The 16,385-nt window shown below is 36.8% G+C and overlaps 1 protein-coding gene and 1 long non-coding RNA gene across 2 annotated transcripts in view; one reads left to right on the plus strand and one right to left on the minus strand.

Moving 5' to 3' along the window:
• The window catches only part of LOC134670171 (uncharacterized), a 76,015-nt gene that overhangs the window by 48,810 nt on the left and 10,820 nt on the right, over positions 1–16,385 (plus strand). The window lies entirely within an intron of this gene.
• LOC134670169 (dual oxidase) overlaps positions 1–16,385 on the minus strand; it is a 60,650-nt gene that overhangs the window by 19,571 nt on the left and 24,694 nt on the right. Inside the window, exons 4-7 of the mRNA XM_063527862.1 lie at positions 5,497–5,658; positions 4,524–4,711; positions 1,344–1,427; positions 229–343 (exon numbers count right to left, since the gene is read on the minus strand). Coding sequence (XP_063383932.1) covers positions 229–343; positions 1,344–1,427; positions 4,524–4,711; positions 5,497–5,658 — 549 coding nt within the window. The remainder of the gene's footprint in view (positions 1–228; positions 344–1,343; positions 1,428–4,523; positions 4,712–5,496; positions 5,659–16,385) is intronic.

Consider the following 16,385-nt stretch of genomic DNA (forward strand, 5'->3'; position numbering starts at 1 on the left):
ATTGCGCACGTGGTCTTGAGGGTATTTTTTTATTCGACCACTTTGTGGCAGTTAAACCGTCGAACGTTATTTTCCGTTATTTTTGTACTCAACTAACTTACGTTAAGTTTATAAAAGAGTTTCTTGTTGATTATGGTACCGTAAAACTGAGCGAAAGGCCAACTTAACTCTTGCTATCACATTGGATGTTCAAAAATGTTGACTGGTTTTTAATAATATTGGACTTACGAAATAGCCTTTCGGGACTCAGCATTCGCATGTAGTGTGGAACTGGATTGTTGAAGAGCGGCACTCTTTTTGTATTACGTAAGGGCATTCCTCCCTCGCTGGCTAAGCTTCCATTCTGTAAATAAAAAAGCAGTTTAGCAAAAACGTTTTTGCCATAAACGATAAATTTAAAGCAGGCTATTGAATTTGCATTCCTACTTGCCTTCCGCACAGTACGCAATTTGCGGCTAAATTATTTTAAATTATAAGATTTTTAACTATATTAATATCTGAAAGCACTATTGATACCAAGGATTGTCGTATTTAAAAAAAAACCGGCCAAGCGCGAGTCGGACTCGCATTCCAAGGGTTCCGTACTTTAAGTCCGTCTCACGCTTGACTGCACATTTCTAATAGGTTTTCCTGTCATCTATAGATATAAAACTATTTTTTTTTTCAAAAAATTATACCCAATAGTTTCGGAGAAAATAGGCTGTGACAGACGGATAGACAGACTGACGCACCAATGATCCTATAAGGGTTCCGTTTTTTCCTTTTGAGGTACGAAACCCTAAAAAGGGGAAAGGGACTTTTGACCCAAGAATAAATATGCATTTTTAGAATTAAGATGTGTGAAAGGCAATGTGAGCAGTGGCGTAGCTAGGGGGGGGGGGGGGGCGGGGGCGGTCCGCCCCGGGTGTCACCCATTTAGGGGTGACACCCGACCGTGAACATCAGTAGTGCCACCTATAAAAATTCGTAAAATCATGTAAAATGAAAGAGATGGAGTAAACCTTGAGCTATTTAACATAAATTACAATTACTCTTTTTAGTAGTAGTAGTAGTAGTAGTAAACTCTTTATTGTACAAAAAGACATATTAAAAATGACATACAATTAGCAAGAAGTACAAAGGCGAACTTATCCCTTATCTTACTTATCTTTTTAAATATATTTTACAATTCTGATTGAATTTTGGGGTGACACCCACAATTTCCGCACCGGGTGCTACCCATGCTAGCTACGCCACTGAATGTGAGTTAACAATAGCATGAGATTTTTAGTAAGTAATACATGAAAACAGTTATATGTATGTGTATGAGTACGTAAAGATGCAGGCGTGGCTGCTGGTGGCACCTGAAATGACCTCATTGCATTCACCCACGCCTCGCTCGTGCTGTACACGAAGCTACCGTCGATCCACGACGTTATTTGGTTTATCTGAAACAATACACATTTATATTACGTTATTAATGTTCGTTAACGAAGGAGTCAAAGCTAAGATAAAATAAGAACCTGAATAATAGATGTTCAGAGAGAAATGGAAGAGACCGTGTATCAACTACAGGACGCAGTAAAACTAGTGTCATTAGTGAAACTAGTGAAAATATAATGCTTGTTTATAATTTAAAAAAAGATATCTAATAATTGGTGTACATACATACATATTTGAGTGCGTAAAATCGATAGATAATTTAAAATGAATGAACAATATGTGCCGACTGCCGCCATAGACAACACAGACTGTATAATGTGAACCACTGCAGTGACATGACGGACTTTAATTTCATTTTGCAGTCCGTCTTTATAGCAGGTCTTTCTAGTTACCTAATAAAAAGTTATTTAATTAGACTATTAATAAAAAAAAAACTATTATGATAATAAGTATAAATTAAATGCCAGCATATGTGACGTTTCGCGACAAAAGGTACCCTATGGCGGCTGGCGCTTAAATAGCGCCGCAATAATATTGAAGCGGCGTTAATAATAGCGTAAGTGCCAACCGCCATAAGGTACCTTTATCCGTGGGACGTCACATATAAAAAAAATCATGTAAGAGATACAAATATCACCACGTAATCATCACAAGGTAAAGAGTGTTAAGATGCCATGAATAAATCATTCGCAATTTATTGCTATATCAAGCCTAGATCTTGCGCAAACTGTAATTACCACAGGTGTAAGGAGATGAGCGGATCTGGGTTAGACTTGGTCATTATTGAAGAGCTATAAAAGCTGCCTTTAAATCAGTTCACAACCAGAACTTACCAGCAAATCTGTTACTATTCTTAGAAACCTCGTATCTCAATACTGAAATACGAGCTCTGTTTATAGTAGGTATTGTTACTTACAACATTTTGGTTGTTGTTGGAGCAAATGGCTAGGGAAGATGATTTGACTCCTACGAGTTCACCATTCTAATCGTTAGTAGGTGATTTAATTGCCTGATGGCTGCAAAACGTTTTATATCGACCTTATGGGTGGTACGAATGAGACTTGTATTTAAAAAGCTAGTTAAGTACATACTGATTCTAAAAGAATAACTGTAGGGTATTTTGAAATATTTCTCGCCAAAGTAATAAGTGGGAAGTGTTATTTAGTGCATTTGCAACATTACAATGTTTAAAAAACTAAGTGCATTCTAACAGCGTTTAATTTAGAAGATAACGGATTATGGCTTTACGGCACGCTCTAATAACCAGCTCGAAGGGCGAAGAGCTTCTTCGCTACGCATATGTTTAAAGTTTATAGTTCTTTGAGAGTTTTAGCACGGAGATTTAAGAGATATTTTTCTCTTTACTCACTAAGACTAAAAATCAACTCAGCAGTGAAACGAAACAAGGCAGGAAACAAAAGGTTTTGTCGTGAAAATTAATATAATAATGGAAACTAGTTGAAAGCAAGTGGTTTGGTGAGAAAAAAAATCAGTATTTACAAAATACTTTAAGGGCACATACACATTAATTTTGCCGGTAAGCTGAAAAAATGGCTGGCTAAGATTACGCCGCCAGCCGCGAGCGTCGCGATGCGATACCGACAATGGACGGCGATTACCGCAGAATGCTAATTATCCGTGTCATGACTGGTTGCCGACACCTCCGCAGTGTTCAACAAATTTACGGCGTGTTGGAGTGATTTTTTTTAAAGATAACCGGCGTTGGTTTACTGTCCAGAATAAGTTTTTCAGAAATAATAGTCTCTTCGTTATCGCCTTTGAAACTTTGTATTTAATGACAATGGCTTTGTTTTATCATTATTTTATGTGCATTGTGTTTTAAATTAAAGTATTTCCATGAGTCAGTGCGTTTCTGCTGGATATCCAAGAATGGCGACGTACGTATTATAAAAATTCTTAATTTTGTATCTTTAAAGAGCTATGAATAATTAAAGGAGTAGAAGTGTGCTGGGCCCATAACCTGTAGGTTTTTGGGCGAAAAGGAATCTATGATAGATGATTAATAAATATATACTGTCGAAGAAAATCACTGAATAAAATTTTGAGCTATTTAGATGGGAACCTGAAATGACTGTATCAGCATTAGCACGGAAACAAAAGCTATTCATAGTATTCATAACTTTCGATCCATGCGCCTTTATGCGGTAACTGTCAAACAAAATTCTCACGGTTACGAAGTACCTACATGACTTTACTGACAATTCAATTTATTGGAAGGATGAACATTGTTCATTTGTTAAAAAATAATCTTAATCGAACCGAGTTTATATTCTAGCAAAGAGTGGTTGCGGTTGATCGATGAATTTCAATAACAAAGCGTGGCTTATGCAAAAGATTTCGTCAAAAAAAAGTCCATGTACCCCGCGGCTCAGTCGCTGCAGAAAGTAGTCTTGAGTGACGACTCCTTTATGCAAGTTATTAGCTGTAACCTTTCCCTTCCCTGTCCTTTACCCATCATAATAATGACAATTAAGTGTCAGTAAAATTGACTCTTCATACCGGATGACTAAATTAACTGCACGAAAGTTTTGAGTTCATCTTGTTAACATGTTTATGTAAATAACAGTATGATGGAGATAATAACTCCATATATGTTATATTTAATTAAGTAAAGAAATGTTTAAGAATAAGAGTTTATTCATTTATTGCAAACAAACAGTATATTAAAAGTTCATTTTACATCTACGAGTATTGGTAAGAGCAGAAAATTGTATATTTGTAGTTGGATTTGTGTCAAATTAAGAACAATATGAAGTTTATTTTGCACTGCTTCTTTATCATAATGAGCTCTAAAGATGACTCACGCTAGACCGGGCCGACACCGGAACGAGGCGTCAGACAATACATGTCATTTTCTACGACGGTTGCTCGGTGATCACGTGATGCTTTCCATAGAACATGAAGCGCCGGAAGGTCCGGCCCGGCCTCAGCCTGGTCTAGCGTAAGTCATCCTCTATGTAAAATATTTAACAACACATTTGGCAGATAAATCCTCTAATTGTGAATCTCTGTGTGTACCCTGACAATACCCTGACAATGTGATAATATACCTACTTAATTTTACTGTAAGTGAAACTTACTTGTTCTCTAGGACTATTAGGGCTCTGCCCCGTATTCCTGTCGTAGGCGGCACGTAAGAAGGGCATATGTTTGACGCCCTCGCAGTCAGGGTCGTACATGTGGTCGCACTTCTCCACGGGGATACGGTGATGCTCGATGGGGCATCCTGACTCCGATGCCATCACGATCTCTCCTGTCACGACCTGACCTGTACAAAATATTTTTACTGTTAGAGCACTTAATTGGAGAAGATGTGAAGGAGCACTGATAGATCCCAACGCCCCGTGACCGCTTCACGGCACGGTGTATACCCTCCCGCTTTCTCAGCTTGAGATCCCTGTCTTGGTTTACGAATTGCGTGACAGCTGGTTGGTATGTTCCAAAAATGGTACGAAGTTTGCGATAAAAAAGCTTATTATATATAATTCATGTTTAGATACATACGAGTATATATTAATTTATTCAGTTTCAATGCAACATGTTTGCCACCTGCGGCGTTGAATTCCAAATTGAACAGCAACCGATTAAAACTCCCGCGGTGAATTGAATGCTGTCTAAAAACCTATTTGAAATGTTTATCTCGTGACAAAATGTATCTTGACATTCTTGACTTATTTATAGAACAATTAAAAAGCGGCTAAGGGCTCATTTAGACGATGCGAGAACTGGCATGCGATTTTCATTAGTTCATTACATTGCGGGTTATGATCAGTCGGTTGAATTGGACGTAACCCACAGTCCGCAATGTAACTAAATCCGCGTGCGAGTTCTCGCGCCGTCTAAATCTAACCTAAGAGTCCACATATGAAAAAAAAATTGCAAGCCAACAGTCACAATTATATTAGCGTCGGCATCAATACAAATACATGTTGGATGCAACACCTTATTGTGTGCCATTCTTTACGTACTGTAGATTCCATTCATGGGGCTTGAACTGTAAGCTATATAAAAAAATATTCAAGCAAGAGGACTCTCAATGCCAGAGACACTTACCAAAAAATGCAAGTAAGGCAGTTCGGTTGGCCATTGACGGTAGGCCATCCTGCCCCCGCATGAAGATCTTGGAGAGCGTCCGGGCGCCGGGCCTGTCGGCGCCAGCCATCATGTACACTCCATCAGCGTACGACGCTGGTGTCTTGCGGATGAGTCGGCTATCTGAGAACAAAACAAATGAAGAGGGCATTGCAATTTAATTGCGAAATTGGTTACAGCGACTAGCAAGCTTACCACGAGTTTACCGAAATTACCTTAGGAGGAGCAAGGGACCTAAACGATAGAGGAGGAGGAGGGTTTACGGAATAGGGAATGTCGTGGACGTTGAGAATTTACAAGAGATTGCATACAACCTCATAATTACATTTAGGTCCCCTACCTACTTTTTCATGTTGCCCTGAACGGCCGCGGTAAGGTATAAAAGAGTTCATTGTGTTGATGCATTTCAAAGTTGCACTGAATAAGGTTCGCATGAGTCGATGAACTTGGCAAATGATACAAATAACGCCCACGAACACCCGTCATGGGTGCATGAAGAAAATCGGAATTCTAAAAGTAAATATTAGTTATTGGTTTATTAATTCAAATCGACCTCATAATAAAATAGTTCTTTTGTTTTAGATTAAGTTCGAATTGAGTATGAAGCTCGGAGTAATCAAATTCTTCGTACCCGTACGAGTACCCTACCGACTGCAAAATGTTGTAAAAGTAGGTACTTAAATTGTATTACGACAGTCTGAAGTAAATCTTTGTTTGTAGTGCTTTTACCAAAGAAGGATGATTTAAAAATAACATATTATTAGCCAAAATGCTGCAATAACTTGCACCCCAATCACGGGTATGATGTAATAATCCACCAATGAAGATATGAGCAATTCAAAACGTCAAGAAGGTAGTAATTGAGCTGAATTATATCGTGGTAAGTCAAGTTTGAGTATAAATGATGTGTATATGTGTAATGATATCGAAGGACGGCAAAATTACAAGTCCAAAAACCTGAATATGCACTTCGTTGTAACTGGAGCAGAATTGCGAAAGAAGAGAAAATTCCAATCGTCAAACAAGGCAAAAATATTTTTTTACTTAATACGTTCATGTCACGTCAAGATTTAAAGTACTAATTATGAATAAGCGCTTATCTATATTATTGCGCCTTGAAATGCCATGGCTTTATTTATTTATTCGTTACGTTATTGCTCTTTATCTCCATACGCACAATATTTCTACTGCTTTCTAATAGGAGTGCTTTAAGAATGCTTCTTCCTTTTAAAATAGTGTCAACTAAGTATTTAGTCAATTAGGAAAATCAATGCTTTCATGACAGCGTTTTACACAAAAATAAAACGCTAATTAAATAACTTACCCTATTCGGAACCTAATAATAATATTGAGAGTGGCAACACTGTTGTCGGTCGTATTGTCCTTTTCTAGCATATACGTCCCTCTCTCTCCCACACTCCCACCACAGCAGTTTGCTTTTTGGCGGTTGTCGCAAAAACAAATTTCCAACTCATTGTCTCAAAATTATACATATTTACACCAGGCAGGATTAAAACTTTAGGTTCCGAATAGGGTAAGTTATTTAATTAGCGTTTTATTTTTGTGTAAAACGCTGTCATTAAACAACTGTACCGCTATTCGGAACCTAATAATAATATTGAGACGTGTTTGTTATCGCCTGGTGGTGGGAAGACGCCAAGCCAATGTGATTATACATGTACTTATTAACTATGTATATGTAATATTATTATATTATGAGTGTTTAATTAATTATGCAGTACACCCTTTATTTTAACACCTGTGAGGAGAGAGGTATTTAGTAAAGCATACAATTTGATATTCCATTATATTATGATACTAACTTAACATTTTATATACGTACTTAATGTACTTATAAATGTTCAAAAAGAATAAGTGAGTCACCACAAGGGTGCTATACTTAATTACTTAAATGTATGTGAAAACTAGGTAAAAGAAGATGTGATAAGTCAGTCTACTCTTCAAGGAGCATACACATCTGTTATAAGGAGTAATGTAATTCAAGTATGAAAAGATAAAAATAATAAAGTACTAGAGTAGTTTTTATTTATAAGTCGCAATTATTATCAAATTTGATAATAATTATCTATAATAGTAAAGTAAGCAGTTGCAGGAATATAACAAGGACAGGACATTTCTTATTTCCAGAATCCCTCGGGATTAAGTAGACGAATATTTTAATTATTCGTTATATATCACTATCACCACAAACAGAGTTAATAAAATTAGGTACTTATTGAAATGTCATAGGGAATCACTAAATTTATTTAATGACTGTAAGCCATATACTTGGTTATAGGTTATAGTTATAGCTATAAAATGCATTTAACCCTTTTAAACGCTTTACTAACGAGAACGTAAGTCAGTGTACATAAATAAACCTTGCTTAAAAGTGTGAAGGTTACTATGAGAGCTTAAGCCACAACACTCATGTGTTCACTGCGCTGTGGCACTAGTTATGACGCTTTGTGGTGTTTTTGTGTAGAATTGCTACAGAACTTTATCAATAATATTTGCAGAGTCATTCTAATTAAATTCATGTTTAGCTATCATAACCTTAATTTTACTCAAAAATTTGTATATATGTAGTAAGAGTAGTTTCTTAGTGGTTTACTTTATCTGGTGCCTACTGGTAGACATAAGCCTTTATTGGTTCTGACCGCTAAAGTGGCTAATTTTCTGTAAACTATTCATAGACATTGCTTAATTCTGAATATTCAGTTTTCTCTATTCAGTGTGTAAATTATAAGGAATCAGATACTTAATTCGAAACCCTAGCTCATCGCATAGGTGCTTTTAACCGAAATACAAATTTATGTGCTTATTTCGTGATTTTACATTATTTGCTGTGGGAAACCAGGGGGTTCCCTATTACCATTTGCCGGGCGCCTGTGGCCCCAAAGCCAACAGCGCAGAGGCCCTTTAAGAGGGAGCTATTTTATCCAATGCTAGAATCAACACTTTGTCGAATCTATTATATATTTAGGTATACTTATCCTCCTTATGAACTAAGGATAATTGTTACTTGTTTATATTCCAATAATAGCAAGATTGTAAATTATTTTATATTCTGAAATATAATATTACTTAATTTGGGCCAGTGTACTTTTGTATACTATATCTCTGGCCTACTACCTACTATAGGTTAGTCTAATAACATCCCGCCTCCTGAGAGGCAATATACAGAGTTCTTGGATATATATTCACGATATCGCTAAGTGTGTGGACCTAGTTTTCCGACACTTGACTGCATGAAATTATTGTGCACATTTTTTACAGGTCTCGAGCAAGAAGGGTACCTATATATAGGTTGAGGTCCTTAACTTGTGGATTTGGTAATAGGAGCAAGACACAGACGGGGTGTAAATTAATGATCCACCATGTTTCAAGAGATTCATGTGCATTGATGCCTTCAAGTTACACTGTACAGACAGACTATATAACTCTTTTGCAGAGTTTTGCCAACATATTATAATAAATGACTGCATTTGTTTGGGTGTACTTGTTCCACGATAAAAACATATTTATATATATTACAATGTATTTTTGAAAAGTACTCGCCTTTCAAAATAGCTTCGCCTTTTCGCAAGGCTTGCTGCTGTTTCACATTGTGCAAAGCAAACAGTATCGCAATGCTATAATTTTGTATAAATTGAGAACTAGAGGGTCATGCCCTAGACGTGACCGCCCAGAAGTTATACTAGAATCGTTCGTGCAAACCATTAAGTCACTGTTTATTAAAAACCTTATGACTGGGTACATTACATTCCACGGTGGGTACATTTGTTAAACGTATAGTATCAAACTATGACGAATAATGATAAGTGAATTAAGTGATAACAATATTTGGTCCGTGCATAGAAGCACGTGCCCTTGAGATTAGTGCATGGGTAGTTTAAAATAAACTTAATCTGTGCATAGGAGCACTTACGATCAAGGTGATTCGAATCCTCAAGGTTCACAAGGCAGACATAAGGGTGTAAAATAAAGCATTCATAAACGCCCAGTTTGGTCAGTTTTGTATATTTTTATTTCCAACATGCTTGTGCAGCACATGACAATTTTCCTATACCATGCCAGTCAGGGGTCAGGGATATAATAATTAAATAGGTAACCTTGGTTATGTCGTGTACCTACATAGGTAGGTACTCGTAAAAATGTTAACTGAAAGACTAGTGCTCTCGAGGCAAATATAATTTATATTAATTTCGAGTCTGTCATAGCAGGCATAGACTTCAAAGGTTTTTAGATATTCATAGGGCCGCTAAACGGAACCCTTTGTACACCTTGAGCAGGCTGTTTGTGCTCTTGTAATTTTATTTTCACACCATAAGTGATATTAAACATAGCTTATTTCAGAATTGAACCGTAAGCTATGTTGTGTCGTGAGCTTAAGTGAGCCTGATTTAATTAGAGTCCACAGATTATCTGGACCTTGGAGGATTGACCACACCTTATTCTAAATATCAATATTCTGCCTGGGCTTATGGTCGAATTTAGGTGACTAAATCTCTTAGTATTATCCATGCCACCCACGTTATGAGGCTTAGCGTCTCCAGACCACAATTTTATATTAGGGTGCAAAGATTTTTTCATCTTTAAAATAAAAATGAGTCGAGATAGGCCTGGAATCTTAGGTTATTTTATACCTATTATATTATAATTTTAGAGATGTTAATTAGTCCAATTTTGGGTTTAGCCAATAGGGTGTCCGGGACCCTTAAAATAGATTGGTAAACTAAAATGAAACCTCGAATAACGAAGCCTATTTCGACTGATTTTTACCCAGAACATTATTTTGTTAGAACCCTTTTCACTTGTCCTTTGTCCAAAAGGATGTATTTACATATTCATCTTTGTTATATTTTTATGATTGTGGCCTACTCGCTCGCCTGTGTTATGACCATATCATTTAATTTCTGACATGCCTTGCGCAGGCTTATATAGGTTGTAATATCATCATCAATAACTTGATATCAGTTTGTGAATGAATCAAAGATTCTTTGGCACACCTTACGCAGGTGGAAACATGGCAGCCTTGCGCAGGCTTAAATAGGTACACAACATATTGGTTTCATCACAAATAACTTGACGTTAGTTTGTGCCTGAATAAAAGATTCTCTTAGGCACACCTTACGCAGGTGGAACCATAACAGACATAGCTTAAGAATATCATTCAAATGAAGTTTATGGGTAATATTCCCTTAGTTGCGAGTTCTTCGCTCGACAAGGGGAAAGGATTTACTTTAATAGGCACTTTTAGAAAGTGTCATTCACGGTGACGAGATTTGCCATAACTAAACTTTAACTCTACAGTTAGCGAATATAATTTGAAATTATGAAGCAAACCATGCGTCTTCGTCAATGAATCAATCTAAACATTCCCATATCGTTAATGCCCTTTCAAGTCACAGGCTTCCGATTTTATTTAAAACGTTTACAAGTGTAGGTACTATTTATGTAGGTAGGTAGGTAGGCTTAAAGATTGACCGTCTTGTATGTACCTATAGTTACATATAGAATGAATAATCAAGTTATTCAAATCCAAAATAATACAAGCACATATAGCAACTACATTCAAGAGTTCTTTTAAGCTGTTAGTACCTGTTATTTTTTTAAAGAGATACCTATCTACCTACATTTTAACCATCTTTTTTTTTTTTTTTTTTAATCAAAGATCTAGTTGGAGAGATATAAATTGGTAGATAAGGAGTGAAATACTTAAGGATTTCCATGTCATTCTTGCGCAGAGCCATGCTAATCTCTCTCGTTATCTAGTCAGACTTAAGTTTACGTACTGCCGAAGTACTCACTTTCCACAAAAATAAATGCAATGCTTGCGATGTAGGTTTGTTCGTTACCTTGTGTCCCTCAGAGCGGAAATAGAAGCTCCGCGAAGCGGGGCTTCGTCGACTCCTAAGCGGGTACACGTTATTTATCAGCAAGTATATTACCAAAAAAATTATTTTGGAATATTATATTTAATCCGGAACGGGATAAACCGACAAGTTGCTGATAGATACTTGGACAGATAAACCCTACACGTCTATAAGCTTCTACCTTAATACGTAGGTTCTACGTAACACGTATTAAACTATCCGATCCTTTCGTATTCGAAAACACAAATCACTTGAAAACTGAAGGGTATGCCTCCACACATCACCATTTAAGTGTTATACCTAATTTCAACCGTTATTATAGACACACAAAGATTTAAAGTAATAAGTAATAAGACTCAGAAGAGATACTTAATGTAGGTATAATATTAATTAAATTCTAATGGTGACAAGTGCACGCTTTACCAGCTCGATGTGTTTTCTAACATTATGTGTTTTAGTATTTTCATTAGCATAGCCACGGTGCGCGCAGGCAGCCTTTGAAAACTTACACATTACTATTCCGGATCGTTTTTATTTGCTAGATAGTTTAACGGACACTAAATTTAAATATTTATTTCGAACGGCAAAAGCCGTTAGAAACTGTTTTTCAATATAGTCAGCTAAACTGGGGTACAAATTCAAAAACTCACCAGCAGTTTAGCTTCACGACCTTCCAGATGGAAAAACAGCAAGCCAATGAGTTGGAAATTTGTTTTTGCGACAACCGCCAAAAAGCAAACTGCTGTGGTGGGAGTGTGGGAGAGAGAGGGACGTATATGCTAGAAAAGGACAATACGACCGACAACAGTGTTGCCACTCTCAATATTATTATTAGGTTCCGAATAGCGGTACAGTTGTTTAATAACGTTTTTTGTCACCGAACGTATTGCCAGCAACTTTGACGGTTGTTTGTTGCTTAATAATTTAAATAATAAAAATGTTTCCGCCTTTGGTCATAGTTTGCGTTATCTCTTGAAATTGTGTTATCAAATATTATTTATTATCAGGCAACTAAGGGGTTATACCTGCCTACTTGGCTAATATGTATTATATATCATAGTTAAAATGTTCCTCGTTATTATTCCTCCTTCCTTATTAATTGTCGTTGACTCGGAATTTTATCGAGAGACCACGGCGCACCGCAAGCGAGTTTTGCTTTGTCAATAATTCAGAACCCTCTCACCGCCTGTTACCCATTCGGCACGGTTGTTACTCACGAAAACGCAAATCGAAACTACATATTTAACTTTATGGATCTTTATGGAACTTCATCATATTTTATGATTTATTTGTAACGTGTGTATTTACGTACAAACCGCAATTTAGTAAATATATATATGACGTTGTTCCATATAATTTAAAAGAAGCTACAAGTATACGTGATCAGTCTCCGATCTGTCTTATCTGTCCGGAACTAATTTCTGCTGACGAGCTATTATTGCATTAAAAATGCGTTTAGAGTTGAGATATCACTGTAACATTGTTTTATACGAGCAATATACAAATTAAATAATAATAACAACCGTTACCTAAATTGGTAACGTCTTCCTACGTACACTTTTTGTTTAGATATGAAGGCTTAACAATTTTAATGTATATCAATTTCGAAAGAGCTTCCGTTTACATCATGCAAATAAATAAATCACGTAATTTGCGTGCGTCTTACCTCACCACTAACGAGGTGATATGTCATTATTTACCAGCAAAGATCAGCAAAGAAAATAATTAATAAGATATGGTAAGTAAATGAATACTTATGGTTTAAAAAGGAAAGTGACCATGGGGGTTTTCCATGAGACACTAAATAAAACGTCTAATATTATACCTAAGGAATACTATATTCGAATACTGTATTTCAGTATTTCAACACAATAATGTCGATCGACTGTCTGAATGATTTATAGTTATGGCTGTATAGCTAATAATTCACAAACGCGTGATTCTATGTCGCAATTTCCAACCACTAGCATGAGCATCGAATTAGGACCGAGGAGCCTTGCGAGTTTTGGCTCGCAAGTAATATCTCACTTCATGGCTTCTCATAATTGCCTATCTAATCTCTCCAAATTATCAGACGATTCAATGGCATAAATAGCTCACGGCACGAATAATTACACGGTTCATGTGTGTTTTTGTACGCTGTTAATACATCACACGGCTATTATATTGATGTTTGTCTAATGACGGATTCAATTTGACTTGGTTGCATCAGTGTGAGGCAATTCGTGCCCTTCTGCATGGTCATACTAAATGACATGGGCCGCACATGCTTGTAGATCTCGCATGACCTTTGTTTGAAGCTGATTAGGTTTAGTGTGGCACGTGGCCTACATCGTTGTTAATATGTATAATTGTTACGAAATATTTTGGTGTGGGCGGTCACGGGTTATTTTCCGTCATGTAGATTAAATGCTATCTCTATCGTATGAAAACTCTTTCAAGGTATGGAATAAGATTACGTGTTGTTAACATGCGTAAAATACTTATTATATCACATAACAAACTGAACACAGATACATACTTGTGTTATGATTGTAAAAGTTTTTGAAATGAAAACTTTTCAAGCGTTTTATGATCGACTGAACATTTTTTTGGTTAGACGTCATTTTGTATATTTAATTAGGAGGGCTTTTTTTTTCAATAGGTGGCTCGTAAGTTGACCCACTGGCTGCATTATCTTATTTGCTCACTGACAGCACAACCATACGCAATACTCTTTTATCATCCGATTTAATTAAAATTGTAGAATTAAGCTAAATCTCACATCTGAAAAAGATGTATATTTGATTTGTTATTTGTCTTAAATATGGAGCAAGCGTATCTTCAAAATACCTACATTATAAAATAGTGAAAAGATTAGGAAGGTACAATTTACAAATAATAAATTCATATTATGCTGATATATGATATGACCGCATTTTTATAAATTATGATATGACACACGGTCAAGGCAGTATGTCAAAATTATCCCTCAATTTATTGCAGTCACGATATACGAAAAAAAAAAACAATATCAATTATTTAACAAAACTTCAAGCAAGTCGTGGCCCTATGATGATTTATAGTTAGTTATACCTCGCTATTAAACACGTCTCGCGCTCGATTTTTCTTTAGTCGCCTGCGGCGTGGCGTGTTGAGACTGTTGAGTACCCAGATAACTAACCTCCTAGATATAGTCTAATAAAAGATGGTCTTCTCTTCCCAGAGTGACACAAGCCTACATCACAATAACATGGCTGCTATATATAGCGCTATCGCATATTATCATTTAGCGCTGTCGCATGATGACGTAGGCTTGTGTCAGTCACGTGACCACGAAAAGATGGGAAGAGAGTACCAGGCGGAGTATAATATTATACCATGCCTCCTAGATAAAGTTTGTATAAGATAAGACGAGACGACTCGCGCTCAACACCAGGAGGTTACATGAGGCGTATGCAACACGTCTCCATCCGCGTATCCATTTATTGTGCACTGACTTTTACCTCTCTTATACTATATGCTATATGTGGCCATCTGAGCAGGGCAGGGCCAGTTAGCCTGAAAAAGCTCCTTATTACTGGCCGCATGGCAAGGTAGCGTAGGGGTGGACGTATGACCACGCGTTGGGCGGACAGAATAACGTCAGAGACAAACGCCACATTGCAGGCTAGCATGCACTGGGCCCAAGACAGAGTGGCTTGGAGAGCGCTGGTGAAAAGTGTCCACATTCGTTACGTCCCTCAGCCATGAGGATATGACAAGGAAGAAGAAGAAGATACTATATGCTAAATAATTGATGTCGTCTATTTACTTACATTAAAATTCCAAATATTAACAAATCTAGGGGTAAACATTGATGTAATATAAAATAGTAGAAGGCGTGACCGAGTAATGTACTTTTGTAAGGGCTTCACAGTGCGGAGTCCATTGGAGGTAATAGCTTAATATCTCGTGGGCGATATCACATACACCAGTATCGAGATTAAAAGATTACGCCACGCAAACATTTGACAAATTAATAAGCGTTTATCTGAGCTGCTTATCTGATGTTAGATCGGCACGAGACCGGGTGGAGCTATAGCGAGGGTTTATTTGACGTAAAAGGTTGCAATTAGGAGCCACATTCGATTTTTTGTAAATAACATAGTAGAATAATTTTATTCAAGACTATTGCAAGGTATTTTTTTTAATTGTATAAATACAAGAAAAAGTAGTTACTGATTCTAAGCGCGTTGAGGTCTTTCCTATCGGTGTTTTCAATGGGAACAACACTGTACTTAACTATTTACATGTAAGCAGAAAATTCCCGTGGTATTGGGCAATTATCTGGTTATTAATAAAGTAATGAACAGGTTTTTCTCGACTTCGTGTTAACTCGCTTTTTATGGTGTCCTTAACGAGGTAGCTCGCGTCGAGGAATTCCAAAATTTCGATTTCAAGCCAATTGAGGGCAAGACTAAGTGCATGTAATTCTGGTAAGCAGTGGAGATTCTATATCATCAAGGCTTCATTGGTGGTCGTTACGTGCGAAAACATGGCCCGTTGTTATATTATTCGTCTTTTTAGGGTTCCGTACCTCAAAAGAAAAAAACTGAACCCTTATAGGATCACTCGTGCGTCTGTCTGTCTGTCCGTCTGTCACAGCCTATTTTCTCGGAAACTGCTAGACCAATTACGGTGAAATTTGGTACACATATGTAAATTAGTGACCCAAAGATGGACATGTTTTTTTATTAATACATGGGTTTTAAGTTATTTAAGAAAATAGCCAAATAATGACCATCCCCCCTTTATTTCCGAAACTACTAGGTCAAAAATGTTGAAAAAAAAAATACACAAAATAGTTCTTTACCTATGGATGACAGGAAAACCTATTAGAAATGTGCAGTCAAGCGTGAGTCGGACTTATGTACGGAACCCTAGAAACGCGAGTGCGAATCGCACTTGGGCGGTTTTTTAACATTGTTTATTATCATGAGATTCATGAAC

This window comes from Cydia fagiglandana, chromosome 13, assembly GCF_963556715.1.
Source record: "Cydia fagiglandana chromosome 13, ilCydFagi1.1, whole genome shotgun sequence".
Taxonomy (NCBI): domain Eukaryota; kingdom Metazoa; phylum Arthropoda; class Insecta; order Lepidoptera; family Tortricidae; genus Cydia; species Cydia fagiglandana.